Raw genomic sequence first — 15,499 nt, forward strand, 5'->3', positions numbered from 1 at the left:
ACATATATATGTAGCTGAGTGTTTTTAAAATGAATTAAGTGTATACAAATTTCCACCAAAACATTTAATATTTATCGTCAAATTATATTAAAAAAATTAGCATCCCTTTTTGTGATTTAATGGCATTAAGATTTACATAGATGAAAAAAATTTAGCATGTTTGTGATGAACTGGTTCAATAATTTAAGTAATCGCAGTTTGGCGATAACTTTATTAATTTGCATATCCTTATTATATGTATCATATACATTTAATTCTTGCCTATTGACGAGCATCAGTCGAACATTTCAAAAGGTTTGCTGCCGCATCACAAATTAATTTAATACATTTTACAAGTGCAATTTTAATATTTAATTCAAATTTGTGTATACAAAAGAGACACAACCCAACAAAAACACCCACAATAGCATAAGACTAAACATACACACACAGTGTTGTGCCATACAAATGCAACGCGAAATATTGACCCTAAATGGAGGCAATGATTAGCATAACGGGAGCCCTGAAAACAACTCGGTCAGCAGAACTGCGCACATCCCATCTGCAGACCTAATGGCAAAAAATATAGCGTTAGAAACTGCACAAAGCTTAAGATCTCGCGGCACCTTGAGTGTAGGCCGTTAAGCCACAGCAGTATATCACCATTAAATATAGGGCGAACGGACTAAATGGTACCCCGGCTGAGTTTCGAAAGGGATATTGGGGCCATAATAGAGTCCGAGGGTAGGCGCAAGGTTGCGGAAATAGGATAAAGTACTACACACGTGTATTCTTCAAAATTAATAGAACGGGTAGGGTCTGCTGTTTACTGCGTGGATTCAGAAATAAATGGATCCTAAAAGCTGCTAGATCACTATATTTCGGCCGGAAACTGTAGCCTTGAATAAAGCAGTAGAAATTATGGAAGACGCGTGCTTAAGCTGCAGTCGCGTCAATGTTCAGACGCCGATCAAGGCAATAATCTCAAACACTACTTGATCAAGAAATGTCCTGGAATGCATTGGAAAGCTTTCGCTTATGCCAGAAAATACATCTATACTGGGTTTCAGGTCATAAAGAGATAGAAGGCAATGAAATGGCCGATGAGTTGGCCAAGGAGGATACATCACTCGATGAATCGACGGCAGATGTCCCAATAGGTTTTGGGGAAATAATGACACAGGAGTTGCACATGATCCACCAAGCAGGAAAGGCGTGGACACAAGCGCGGAGCTGAAAAATTTCCAAGATCATGTGCAAATCCGTCGACGTTAGCCATTGGATGCCTATAGAGACAAGGCTCAAAGCTCATTATGGAAATGCTAACTGGAGACTGCCTTCCGCCGTCACATGCTTATAAGTTAGACCTCGTCATTAACAGCAGATGTAGGAAGTACGATCTGCAAAAAAAAAACGGTTGAACACGGTCTGTTTTTGGTGTATTAACAGTTGTTAAACGCTCGTTAGGTCAATTCTTCAGTTAGTCCCACCAGACAGTTTAGGAGTACTGAGTTTGACATTTTATTGGTTTCATATCAAACTAGTTCTCGCCTTTAATTGATCAAATTTCAAAACTTCTAAAATTACTACTACTTCTATTTTATGGCACAACACTGTATGTAACTTTTAAGCTAAACATCACCTTCAAATTCTAATAAAATGACTTCCTTTTCTTACTCTTGATTTGTAGAATCCATTACGTAGTCTACTCTTCTCTGCCGATCTCCTAAGCGATTCTTCCACAACCGAAACCACAAATCCTCGTTCTGCCGCTGATTCAGATAGTGTCAATGTGGCCACGCAGGGCGCACCAGAGGCATTCAAGTTATGGAATCATGGTGCTTCCATTGTACGTGTTGTGCCGTTAAGTGGCATTAAAAGTAACAACAACAATGACAACAATAATACCCACAATGTGCCACAAGCAGCCGCTGACGGTTCACCAAAATATCGTTTCCTACGTCAACAAGGCTTACGTCCATCGCGGCATCTTCCCGACACACTCATTATTGGCGTAAAGAAAAGTGGAACACGGGCTTTACTTGAATTTATACGCTTGCATCCTGATGTACGCGCTGCCGGTTGCGAGGTGCATTTTTTTGATCGTCATTATCAGCGTGGTTTACGGTGGTACCGCCATCACATGCCATACACTATTGAAGGTCAAATAACCATGGAGAAGACGCCAAGCTATTTTGTGACCAAAGACGTGCCTCAACGGGTTTATCAAATGAATGCGTCGACAAAGTAAGTGAATCTGAAAGAAAATATGTGTTTTCTGTACTCCTATTACTTAAGAGGCAAGATTTAAGGCTGATGATGGGCGCACTAACCGGGCACGACTTTCTAGCATCACATGCTTATAAATTAAGACACGTCACTTACAGACAGCAGATGTAGAACGTGACGGCTGCAGAATAGTTGAGCACATTCTGGGTTTGCGTCCGGAAAACACGGCTACTAGGGGGGGAAGATCTATTGCATCTAGATAAAACAATTAAGTCGTGTAAGGTCGTGGTTTCAGTTTTGCCTCACCTCCCCTCACCTGATATTACCACAAAAAATAAATAGGGACCTATGCCATGCTGCCTTCTTATATTATTAGAATGTTAAAATATTATACGCATCAATCTCCAATAAGTCTACAATGTTCAAATTAAACCTTCCATAATGGGGCCTCTCCATTTTCCACGCCCAATTGTCTTGCCTGTTACTCACATGAAAGTGTTTTATTGCCCATTCACCTCTTTTCCGCGCTAATTCTTGCTAATCCCATGAATTTGTCAAATTCTTGTATTTTGATCGGTACTTTATACAGTCTATAGCCCACTGAATGAAAAAATTTACTTCTCGTTCTGCAAATGGGCGTTACAATATGAAATGGAAAAGCCTCTGGTTACCCTCACTAGTCGAGCCCTGGAAGTTAATCAATTATTTTATTGTCGATCGATTACGTACATACATACGTACTTACAAAAAAGTCCAACAAAAGCGGCCTAAAAATGTTCGTTACCTCCAATAGCCCAACCTGATCCATTTCCAAATTAACAAGCCTGCAAAATTTCAATTAATTCATACAATATAGAGTAGTACTCTACCCGCCAGCGTTCACAAAATCTCACCGTGTCAAGCCATGTGTGCGAACCTCCTCTCTATCCTTTTCCACTTCTCTCAGCTACGCCCATTAACTTACAAAATGATTGTACTGTCACCATTCCTTGACAAGTCTACCATATTTGATTCAACAAATCTTCCGTATAAGAAGCGAAACCCGAGCCTTCACCCTCTAGCTACGCCCCAGATTGTAAAGCAACTGTGTTGCCTTCGATCCTTTTAGTGTCCCTAAACCATATCCTATATCATAAAATTAGAAAGCCAACCCCCCCCCCCCCCCCCATCTCCTTCTTCCTTCCTTGATACTAAAAGTTACTAAGTAAATTCTATACTTTTTTATTTCCTATAGACTCCTGATTGTGGTACGCGACCCTGTTACACGCGCCATCTCTGATTATACGCAAGCGGCTAGCAAAAAATCAGATATGAAACGTTTCGAAGATTTGGCATTTATCAATGGGTCATTCGCTGTAGTTGACACTACTTGGGGTCCTGTCAAAATCGGCGTTTATTCGCGCTATTTAGAGAAATGGCTTAAATATTTTCCACTATCTCAACTACTTTTCATAAGTGGTGAACGACTTATCATGGATCCTGCATATGAGATTGGCCGTGTACAAGATTTTCTCGGTCTTAAACGTGTCGTAACGGAAAAACATTTTTACTTTAATGCCACGAAAGGTTTCCCTTGCCTATTCAAGTCCGAAGCACGTTCCACGCCACATAGTCTGGGCAAGACGAAAGGACGAAATCATCCACATATCGAAGAAGCTGCCATTGAACGTTTACGTGAATTCTATAGGCCATTCATTAATAAATTTTACCAAATGACTGGCATCAACTTTGCATGGCCCTAAAAGTGGTTTGCACAAGTTGAATTAACTCGTGAGGATGTGAAACGTTTTTATAAGCGGTTTAAAATCTTTCGAATATCAGTTTTACAATAATGGTGCGAAAATCTATGATTTTTATGATTTTGGTACGGTTTGGAGTCAAAAACGAAAGTTTCTAGCCAAATGTATGTACATAGATAAATAAGTTTAGTATAATTACGTAGCATCAGCAGTAAGTAATCTATACATAAAAATTATATATGGTAATAACGCTATTTTTGGCGTGTTCGAAACGCACACATTTTTTTTCGAAACTTTATAAGCGAAATTTTGCAATCAACTAGTTTTTAATTACGAAGTACATATATAAATACGATATTTACATAGATTCATAATATTGATGTTTGATACATATTAAATAATGAGTAATTTAAGACACTGGCAAAGTTGACATAGTCATATTGCCTTAGTCATAACCATATTTTTACGTAACCATATCTATTGACATCGCCTTAACCTAAAACATGTGATAATTTCATAAAAATTAAGAAAATGCAAAAAATTAATAACACATTGCGCAATTCATAAGTCACTTATAGTGTTTTCTTTTCTGAAATAAATTGTTGCCTACGTAAATGGTAACGCCTTATAGTGTTACCAAAGAGGATAAATATAATAAGAGCCGCCACTCGTTATTTTTTAGGCATTTACTCGATATAAACTGTGAGGTAGTTGCTACTTTTTTTTGGGCGAGATGTTTGTAAATGTTTTCTATACATTTTTATAGGGTATTTGTGTTTATTTTTCCGACTGTATTTAATTAATTATTTAATTCTCTTTCCAAAAAACACGCTTGCATAAAGTGACAACACCGCATGGATAAATGGGAGGCAATTCAAAAATGTTCCTCATAAAACAAAAGTAGCGACTACCTCACAGTTTACATCGAGTAAATGCCTAAAAATAACGAGTGACGGCTGTAATTATATTTATCCTCTTTGGTGTTATTCCTACCCCAGAAAATTGTCAACCTTTATAGTGCATACAAACAACATTTTATATCACCATATTCACTCATATCACAAATAACATAAGAAGATTGCGCATTGCGCATGTAAACATTAGATCATCTCTTTTTTATGGGCAATTCTTACGTTATTTTCCTTAGCTCTTGTTTTTTCGCTCTTTCTTTCATTCGCTCAAACAGTCAACTGTGACGTATTTGCGCAGAACGAAGCAATTTTGAACTCGTGAATGCGCAATCTGGGTATTTGATTTGTGCACTCATACTAACAGAGTATATGTGGAACTCAAGAGCGAATTGAGAGTTTCACAGAGTTGCACTGCCACGCCACCATTTTATACAGGGAAAAAGTGTAACGCTTTTGCGTTGCGAGCAGGCAACAATTTTCACAAAAGAACGAAATACCCCGTAAAGGCGTTGCCTGTTTTTTAGAATAGAATAACAACCCTTGCGCGGCGTACAAAAAGCGTAACACTATAGCCAGAAAAGAAAACGCTATTAGTCAAAACGTATCGAAAACAAAACAAAACGAAGATGTTAATAAATTCATCAACTCATATATTAATCGGTTGTGGATATGTCGAAAAACCAATTGGTTGGCTAAAGCTGGAGTCATTGGTGCCGTATGTCGTATCGCTGTATCCGTATCCCTTACGTAATCAGCTGTTTATCGTTACGACGGTAAACCAAAACCCAATTGGTTGGCTACGATACGGTTACGACTTTAGCGGCACCAATAATCGATTACATTGATTCTCATAAGGTTGGTCGAATCAGCTGTTAAAAGGTTACCGATACGGTTACCGATAAAGCACCAATGTCTCCAGCTTAAGGTATTGTTACGGCTAAGGAGTTATGGTATGGCACCATTGACCAATTACATTAATTTCCATAAGGCTGGTTGGATCAGCTGTTTTATGAAAGAGGATAAATATAATAAGAGCCGTCTCTCGTTATTTTTTAGGCATTTACTCGATGTAAACTGTGAGGTAGTCGCTACTTTTTTTTTGGGCGAGATGTTTGTAAATGTCTTCTATACATTTTCATAGGGTATTTGTGTTTATTTTTTCGACTGTAATTAATTATTTAATTCTCTTTCCAAAAAACACGTTTGCATAAAGTGGCAACACCGCATGGATAAATGGGAGGCAATTCAAAAATGTCCCTCATAAAATAAAAGTAGCGACTACCTCACAGCTTACATCGAGTAAATGCCTAAAAAATAACGAGTGATGGCTTTTATTATATTTATCCTCTTTGGTTTTATATGGATATGAATATGGCAAGTTTGCCAAGTCCTCTACATATATGTTACGCATACACCTGCGACTAAAAAATAGTAGCATAAATTATTTGCAATTTTCGGTACTTATCTTCTTGCTAATTAAAAAAACATATTTTAATGATTGTTTTGCAAATATTAAATTTTTCAAAAAAAACTAATAGCTCGATAATTGTTTAAAGATATTCGTTAAAATTTCAAAATTTTTATTTAGGACTACGGAAAACACTTTGATTATGCAGTCGTGTAGGACGACTCGTTTTAGCCTGACAAAGTACAAGTTTGAGGTCTCTCACAATTCGCCTTTTTTTTTCAAGGTATTCCCCGATTAAAATAACGTTTTTGGTTTGGGTTTCTTCAACCTGTTCAGGTTTCGGTTCTGGTTACGTTCTTCAATATTTATTTCGGTTTCGTTCCGGTTTCGGTTTCAGAATAAAAATACAAACTCAAACTTGAATACAAAGTAATATTTATTAAATAATGTATGCATTTTGTTCTCACTGTAACAAAAATATGCTAAAATTAATTTTGTTTTTTCTTTTTTCGGTGCAAATTAAAGATTTAACCCTTGATGATGCCAAGAAGTTTGGCGAAACGTTGGGTAAAACTGGATGAAAAATAAAGATTTTTCATTTCAAATTGAAAAGACCAGCAAAGCCTATACAAAAAATATTCATATAATTAAAATCTCGTCAGAAAATTACAAGTAGGTGGAACTAGGCCTAAGCTCAACTTAGTTGGTATGATAGACTTAGGCTGAGGAAGTTAACTAAGTTGTCATAACACTCTTAGTGATAAAAAAGAAAATTATAATAATGAATATATAAACCTTGAAATAAATAGTTTTGTGTTTCCGGTATTTGACATTTAAGGCAAGACCGTTTGGAACCGGTTCCGCCGCCTAAAACGATTTAGATTTCGTTCTTTTACGTCTTAAAATAACGGTTTTGATTCCTGTTTCAGTTGCGCAAAATGAAATAGTTTTAAACGGTTACGGTTACGGTTTCGATTTCAAGGAGTTGTGTAGCGTAACTTTTTCAAGGGGTTGCCATCGCAATTTATAGGTTTTCCAACCCAAGTTTCAACCTCACCAACCCTTGGCGTATCCTGTTTCTTTAACAGCCGAGGCTCTGGCTCAGTTTTTGCCGGACTTGACAGATTGTGTTCCTTTTGTTTTGAAGCGCCCCGTATTTAGATTTATAAAATTTAAACTATGCGAAATACAAGTGATTACTAGGAAGCCTATTGTTCACAAATTTAATGATTAGCAATTGATAAATTACGAAATCTGCTATTGTGTCTTCCTTAAGCATGTTTTAAGTAGCTCGATTCCTGTTCCACCTTCCGGCACAAAGAGTATCCCGATTATTTACTGATTCGAACGGCTACCTAAGTACCAAATTTCAAAAAAATCGCACCATTTATAATATTTTTTTAAATCAGGGCTTTATTAAATATTAACTTTGTCCAAGTACCTCCCGTACTGAGATTTTTTATATTAGGTCGATCCCTGGTCCAATTTTCGGAAATAAAAATTTCTCAAATATTAGCCTGAGCAAAGAAGTGCCCATGTACCAAATTTCAAGCAAATCGCACAATAATTATTTTTAAACAATTTTTTAGAATAGGTCGGCCATGGTCAACTTCCTCGAAAAAGAAATTTGTCAAGTATTAACGTAACCATAAATAAGATTTTCCTAATTTCTAGCTAGCAGATGCTTAATTTGGAGTTTTAGTTGCGAAATTTTTACATATTTAAGGCCCACTTGCAGAACGGAAGGCTAAACTCAGGGTTTACCTGACATGAGAGGTTAAAGTCAAACATTTCTGAGAAATTTTTTAAATAAACTCAGAGATAAAAAATAACTTGCCTTTCTCTAAGTGGGCCTAAGTATTTTATAATAAAAACAACATGAATTTCGGATATTTTTCTTGAAATCGTTATTTTAATATTATATTAATGACATCTGATATTTTTTTTTTTCCTGTTTTGGGAATTGAATTTTTCAATTCCAATAAATGGCAAGAGGACCTTTAAATTGCCTCTTAAATCGCCAGGTTAACAAACGTATAAGGGTAATATACTTGCAACATTTAGACGTGCATAAGCAGCTAACATATGTCGCAAAGTAAAAACCCGTAGCACAAATTTTCTCCTTGTACATAATTGCTAAATATATGGGTTATTGCCATGTGCTTTTTCAAAATTTGTAATTCATCGCGAATTATATTTTTATGTATGTATCGTAATTTCACTCCCATCCAGCAAGTGGTACCCCCATCATGCCCAAGCCAGTGGCATCAAACATCCTCCCATTGTAATAGCAATGTTAATATAGTCATCATGTGTCATTTTAATTTGTTAAATAATTCAGCTTTTTGGGTAATTCCAAGTGTTGACTTGTTTTCTTTATGTAGATTATTAATATTTTAATCATATAGTTGCACTTCCAATCGTAGAATTTTGTTTAATTGTAAAGTTGAAATCAGGTTAGACAAGGTATTGTAATGCGCTTGTTATAGTTATTCTGCTATGCTTATTTACTAATAATTACACTGCAAAGCGCTTGTTATAGTTATTATTTTATGCTTATTTGTCAATATTTACTTAACCTTATTTTTGTAAATGTATATTCCACCTCAATTTTGGTGAAGAACTTATATCTTGTTATTTTAAAGTTAAAACCGGGTTAGACAAGGTATTTTAATGCGCTTGTTATAGTTATTATGCTATGCTTATTTGCTAATATTTACACTACAATTCGCTTGCTATAGTTATTATTTTATGCTTTTTTGCCAGTAATTCCTTAAACTTATTTTTGTAAAATTATATTCGTCATATAAGGTATGATATCTATTCATGTGTCCATGACTGTACATTAAAAAATGAGGATATTTTCTATCCCGTTATATATCATCGGTGCCGTTATATGTATTTTTGTTATTTATGTTATGGTTACGCATCTATGATGGAAGCAGTAAGGAAGGCGGTCGGCATGATGTTGTGGTGCACAGTGGCTAGTCATTGTCGGCTGGGGCGGGTCCTTGCCAACCTTACTGTTCCTGCGCCATAAACAGAAAAAAGTTCCTATCATGCCTATCAAACTAGCAGCTGTCAAATTTAAAATAAACTGACAGAAGCGCAGAGCCCGACTCAAAACGCTTAAAATTCAATTTAAAACAACATCCGGTCGAACCGGATGCCACGGACAGACCGTTAAACATTCAAAATTTAAATTCAAAAAAAACTGTCAAAAAAAAAGTAACTAACTAACGATCAAAAACTAACCGAACCGGAAACGACCGGTTACTAAATCTGAAAAATCAAAGAGAGAAAAAAAATAAGCTGAAAAATAAAAATACAAATAAAAGGGCCGAATATACAGAGGGGCGCCGCGGGTGTTGTTGCGACGCCCGGTGCTTGTCCCACCCTCAAAAATACATGGCCACCGACGCACCTAAATTTCGGTGGCCCCTTTGTGTAATTTTTATAAAACAAATACTGAATAAAACGTCTATCACCTTTCATGGCCGGAACCTCGTGCTAAAAAAAAAAGAAGAATTTTTTCTTCCTAGTGATGGCCGGTCCGTCTTTTTTCTTGTTTTCGATATTTTTTCTATCGCCACTTTCGCCACATCGCTAGGTGTGTTCGCGTGAACACGTTCCCAAGGGGGTCGTAGCCGTAGACCGTAGCAGCAGACCGTAACATTTATTAAATTTGTATTTATATCCAATTTAATTTGGTATAGGGATTTAATTTGTTGATATTTTTTCAAATCTTCAAAATCACCATAGTTTCAATTTTTGTTTCTTTTCAATATAAGTTGGTATTTTTGCCCACTTTATGGTTGTATGATTCATTATTACATATATGTACATTTATGTAGAAGTCCCGTTTTTTCTTCCGTTGATCCACGGTGGCGTTATGTATAATCCGGTAATTTGTCTTTAATATTTTTATGTTGTTTTATTTTAGTAAAGATATACATCGTAGTTGATTTTATACTGTAGCCAGTTTAAGTGAACTATGATTATATGTACATGACTATACATTTATGTATTTTTTTTTTTAAAGTTCCGTTTGTCCTCAGGGACATTATGGATTCTTTGTGACAACAAATTTATTTATTTATTTCTTAAACACATGTTAATTTCACTTTATAATTTTTGCTCAATTAAGTATTTTCTTGTTTCTTCTCTTATTGGTGAGTAATTATTCTTTTATTTATATGCACAGATAAAGTGGCATCACGCCCGTCACAAAAAACATTTATATTTTATCTCGTTCAACTGCAAAATCTTTAATGTGTTTATTTTTATAAATCTTTTCAAAGTACTTGACATTGTTAATAATTTGTTAATTTAATGTACACGACTGTACATGTAGTCAAAAATGCCGTTTTGTAATTCCGTTCTATCACATGACTATGATAATTTGGTTAACATATTATACATCATTACGATTTTATATTTTAAAATATAAACAAAAATTTATTTAGTTAGCTAAAACATTATGTATACTTTTCTCTTAACGCTCTTTTGTTATACAACACATTTTACTACATTTAAACGAATATGTAGCAAGTATAAAACAAAACGATGTTATTGCTTCAACGATTGGCACGAACTGTGTGTTTGATATATTTAAATGGATGCTTGAAAAGAGTAACGGAATCGATACATATAATTCGATATCGATTCAATACACATATAACGAGTAATAACAAGAAAAATGTTGCGCAAAACGGCTTAACTTGTATAAAATATAAAAAATATAATAGATTAGCAAATTGATATCACATGTTTTTTTTTTTTTTTTTGTTATATTTGCATATCTTGAAACCTTTTAATTTAACGCATCAATGCACAAACTAAGTAAAAAATAAATAAAGTACACTTTAGCTTTATTCTTGCACACTCTAACGTATGATAGTTCCTTTCTGCTGTCTGCATTTTAAAAAAAGTAACAAAAATACAACTGATATCGCATGCCCGTATAAAAAAAAATTATAAATAAGAAAAAATACAAAAAATAGATGATAGAATTAAGATTCTTCACATTTACTACAAACGTACTTACATTAGGGTGGTCCATATAACGGTCCAACAATTTTTATTCTTGGCAGCGCACCACCTCAATGGTTTCTCTATCCTATGAAACTATTTCAGTATTTTTCTCAATTTTTTGAAGAATATTTAGAGATCCCTACTAGAGGTTCACGCAGATCACTTTATCGGCGGCGGCGGCGTAGACTCTATTATATACCGGCGGCGGCGGCGTGGACGGCGCGCGGCGTACGCCGGTGTTCTTACTTTAAAAAGCTTGATTTTTCTATTTAAAAAAATTATATTTAGGAAAGGTTTTGTTTATATGTATTTAAGGAAATCAACGTTTTGGCCATTTCGGAAAGATCCGGGCTTATTGCCTCGAAATCTCGCAGATCGTTAAAATTTTCAGGATTAGCTCCTTGCGGAGGGATTGTCTCTCGTTCACTTACTCCAGAGAGGCTTCGAACCAAACCCCGGTCTTTGGAATTGGTACTGCTTCGTCTGCTGAAAGGAAATAGATTCAAGGTTCGATTCGAGCTCAAGGCCAGAACAATAATTTTTTTCTAATGATAATTATTGTTATTTTTTAATTTTTCTAAATTTTGAAAAATTGTATTTTGTTTTTGGAATAGTAAGTAGAAATTATTGTTCTGGCCTTGAGCTCGAAGCGAACCTTGAATCATTTATCAATAGGCCGATAAAAACAAAAACAATTGTTAATAAACCATGAGCACTTGGGAATGTCAAACAAAGTAATTGATAATAAACAAAAATCCAGCATTATCAGTGATTTGCACCAGATGGCGCAACACTGAATAAAAATAGTTGGTAAAAGGAATAGAAGTAGCAAATTTACCAGTCAAACAAACCACCGCTGTATAGCTAAATGGTTAGCGCAGCGTGCCTAAAGCGTACTGATGATGAAGGCTTAGCACCCTTCGAAATGGATCTATCTGCGCAGCTATGGCAGGTTGTCTGAAAAATTTTCTACTTACTATTCCAAAAACAAAATACAATTTTTCAAAATTTAGAAAAATTTAAAAATAACAATAATTATCATTAGAAAAAAATTATTGTTCTGGCCTTGAGCTCGAATCGAACCTTGAATCATTTATCAATCGGCCAATAAAAACAAAAACAATTGAAAAGAAATAGAGATACATAAAATGATCACACTTTTGTCTGTATAAGTAGCTCGTGCAAAGCGTAGTTTCGCCTGGGGTTAACTCCTAATAATCGTCGCGAACACAATTTCTTTAAATCATTTGTGGCTCCTTGGCGGTCACGCACAAAGACGACTTACGGTTACTAATAATGGTCTGTTAATACTCATGACTCTCGTGGCACAGGTGCCTCCAGTTTTTTCGCCTGTTTTTAAGAGCTACAATTCCCGATCTGCTAACAGTAGTAATCCCGACCACTAGTCGCTACCACGCCTCCTGACCCTCACACCATATTCCAGCACAGAATTTCGAACTCATACCTTCGTCGACGTCACTCTCCTAGAAGCTCTAGGTGTAGCTCCGAAGACTTTTTAACGGATGTTTTTGTCACGCTATGCTGCCGAGCTACACCAGAGAAATACCTTGGAACGTTAGGCAGTGACTATTCGGACAAGGATGCCGCCCTCGAAATCATAATCAGTCTAAGTGGCTATCAATGCGTAACTCATGGGTGAAAATAAAGTGTGATCCTCTGAGCATCTACATAATTATTTTTAAAATAAATAATCACCAAAGCATAAAATTAGCTGTATTTCTTTGCTAACTATCACAATTAAAACACTAGCTAGCTTACCGAATTGCATGGAAAGCAACAATAAAAAGTAATCGAGTTGAGTTGGTATATACTGTTTTCACACAGACGGCTTATTGAATAATAAAGGCAGTTTTCTACATTAAGACACTTATTGAGCTCAATCTTCCCTACAAAATTCGAATCTATAATTATTTCATTAGTAGCTAATCGAATGCCTAATGAAGTCAAAAGCACAATGCTACTCTGTTGGGAGCGTTCAGTTTCTTAGTCATTTGTCAAAGTAAATGTCATTGTCTGCATGGCGGAACGATAAAAGGTGGCCGCATCGAACAGCTGATGATAACCTTTTTTATTTGATTTGATACATCAACTTCCGGCGCAGTACGATTTTGACATTTGTCCATCGAATTTACAAAAACAAAGTACATGGAATTCTTATTTATGTACATGTAGGTATGTCACCATGCTGCCACCTTGTATCGTTCCGCCATGATTGTCTGTCATTAGAGTTGTGCTTTTTCGTTCATTTCAGAGATTCGATTCTTTAGTTCTTTTTCTGATGAACGAACAAGTTGTTCTTTTTGTTCATCTGTTCTTTTTTGTTTTCAAGCAAATTTGTTCACTGCTGCTTGCACCCGCGAAAAAAGCCAACAAGTATAGATGAGGGTGTGTATGCAGCAATGCTTTGTGTAAGTATTTTTAAATATGTTATGAATAAATAAGTTAATATATACATATATGTTTAATTAACTTCAAAAAAAGTTACAAATTTCGGAAGATCCAGGAAATTGAAAGAGTACAGACACAAATTGTAAATATGATCTTTTCAAGTTTAATAAATGTAATTAGTTTCTTACAAAATATGTTTTTCATAATTAGTCCATACATATATTGATGTAGCAGTGCCACACACAAAGTGGCATCATCGACATTCGTGCTCAGAATTTCTGCGTATGTATGTATGAATTTACAATGTTCGCGAACGAGAAGTGAGAAAGAATAACATTAGATAAAACGAACTAAAGGAACAAATGAACTAAAAGAACAAATAGAACCGAAATCGAAGATCTAGTTCACTTGTTCAGTTGAGAGACCCGGTCAATTGAACAAGTTCAGAACGAAACGACCCAACTCTATCTGTCATATAGCATTGTCATTTCATTCTTCATACTAACCGAGCAGTTACTTCTGTGTGAAAGCAAAAAATTTACGATTTCATTAGAAGGTTAAATGAGATCATTAAGATTCTGCGTGAAAACAGTATAAGCGCTTTCAGTTGAAACCGCTTAGGTAATTGTCGACCTGATTGATAGTGTTGTATAGTGTTGCATATTCAAAAATAGGGCACTATTGTGAACGAGCGAATGAAATGAACATACGAATGTGCAGATAAACAAAAATAACAAAATAACAGCGTGGCGGCAGGGTGACATACATACAAACAAACACACGCATTGAGTGTCAGAAACATACTGCGCTAGAAGTAGAAATGTCATGGCAGCTAAAAAAAAGTAACAATTAGCTGATAAACTTCCACCATCTGTATGGTTTTGGCATAATGAAACTGTTTAGCTAGTTGAAACGTTTTTTTCAAGATCGCTTGGAAAAAAAAAACACCTATTATAACTTTCAAAAAGGCAATTCGAACGATTGGGAACGATTTAATATAACCACGTTGAACCTTCTTAGGTCATGGGGTCGCCAAAGCCTCGGCTGTCAAAGAAACAGCAATTCCCCACGGGTAGGTGAGCCTGACAATTGGGTTGGAGAAGCTATAAATTGCGCTAGCAACCTCTTCAAGGGGTTGCGCTACTTACCCCTTGAATCATTTGGATATTTCAGTTGCCTCTTACTACAGACATACATACCGGTATATTCTAAGCCCCTAATCAGGTGGGAGCCTGGTTCAGTCCTAGATGGTTCTGAAATAGTCCTGCATTTGATTAGTTAAATTACTCACTTTCTTAATTGGCGCTTAACCGCTTAAACGATTATATTCTTTCAGCGGAGTTGGGGTCGCCCTCTGCTTCCGCATAAGATGGCCTAGCTAGCATAGCCGCTGTGTTTTAGCACACGAGCTTTATTTATGTCTGCGTAAAGCGCGTACAGCTGGAAACTTAAACAGTCTCATCGAGCATTCGATATCGCATTGAAGTATTGACTGATGACTGACTACTATCGGATCACTAAAATGATATGAATCATATACAAATAAGGATACGAACATTCGCTACACGCCTAATGCATATGTACTATGGATGCGAATTTTTTCAATTCAAAATTTCAATTTTTTTTTGGATCTCGGCATTGCAATCCTGGGATCACAGGATCAGTCCCAGCATTTGGATATTATTTTTTTTTTGTTACGGCATAACTTGAAAAATGGGAATCAATACTGCTTGTAGAACTCCTCAACTGAAAAAAAAATTAATAAACGAAAATATTGTTTACTTATTTAA

General features: G+C 35.7%; 2 protein-coding genes and 1 long non-coding RNA gene across 5 annotated transcripts in view; 2 read left to right on the forward strand and 1 right to left on the reverse strand.

Annotated features, from left to right (window-relative positions):
- The window catches only part of LOC137251434 (uncharacterized), a 274,321-nt gene extending 263,335 nt beyond the window's left edge, over positions 1–10,986 (reverse strand). The window contains exon 1 of the mRNA XM_067786003.1: positions 9,755–10,986. Within this exon, the coding sequence (XP_067642104.1) occupies positions 9,755–9,761 (7 nt within the window). The 5' untranslated portion in view covers positions 9,762–10,986. The remainder of the gene's footprint in view (positions 1–9,754) is intronic.
- The window catches only part of Hs3st-B (Heparan sulfate 3-O sulfotransferase-B), a 51,806-nt gene extending 40,158 nt beyond the window's left edge, over positions 1–11,648 (forward strand). For all 3 annotated transcript variants that reach the window (XM_067786004.1, XM_067786006.1, XM_067786007.1), the window contains 2 exons: positions 1,670–2,226; positions 3,443–11,648. In XM_067786004.1, coding sequence (XP_067642105.1) covers positions 1,670–2,226; positions 3,443–3,950 — 1,065 coding nt within the window. In that variant the 3' untranslated portion in view covers positions 3,951–11,648. The remainder of the gene's footprint in view (positions 1–1,669; positions 2,227–3,442) is intronic.
- Positions 11,649–12,237: 589 nt separating this feature from the next.
- Positions 12,238–15,499, forward strand: LOC137249521 (uncharacterized). The gene is made up of 3 exons (XR_010952401.1): positions 12,238–13,729; positions 13,803–13,851; positions 13,920–15,499. It is a non-coding gene; the product is annotated as an uncharacterized lncRNA (long non-coding RNA).

The sequence above is a fragment of the Eurosta solidaginis genome, chromosome 4 (genome assembly GCF_040869045.1).
Source record: "Eurosta solidaginis isolate ZX-2024a chromosome 4, ASM4086904v1, whole genome shotgun sequence".
Lineage (NCBI taxonomy): Eukaryota > Metazoa > Arthropoda > Insecta > Diptera > Tephritidae > Eurosta > Eurosta solidaginis.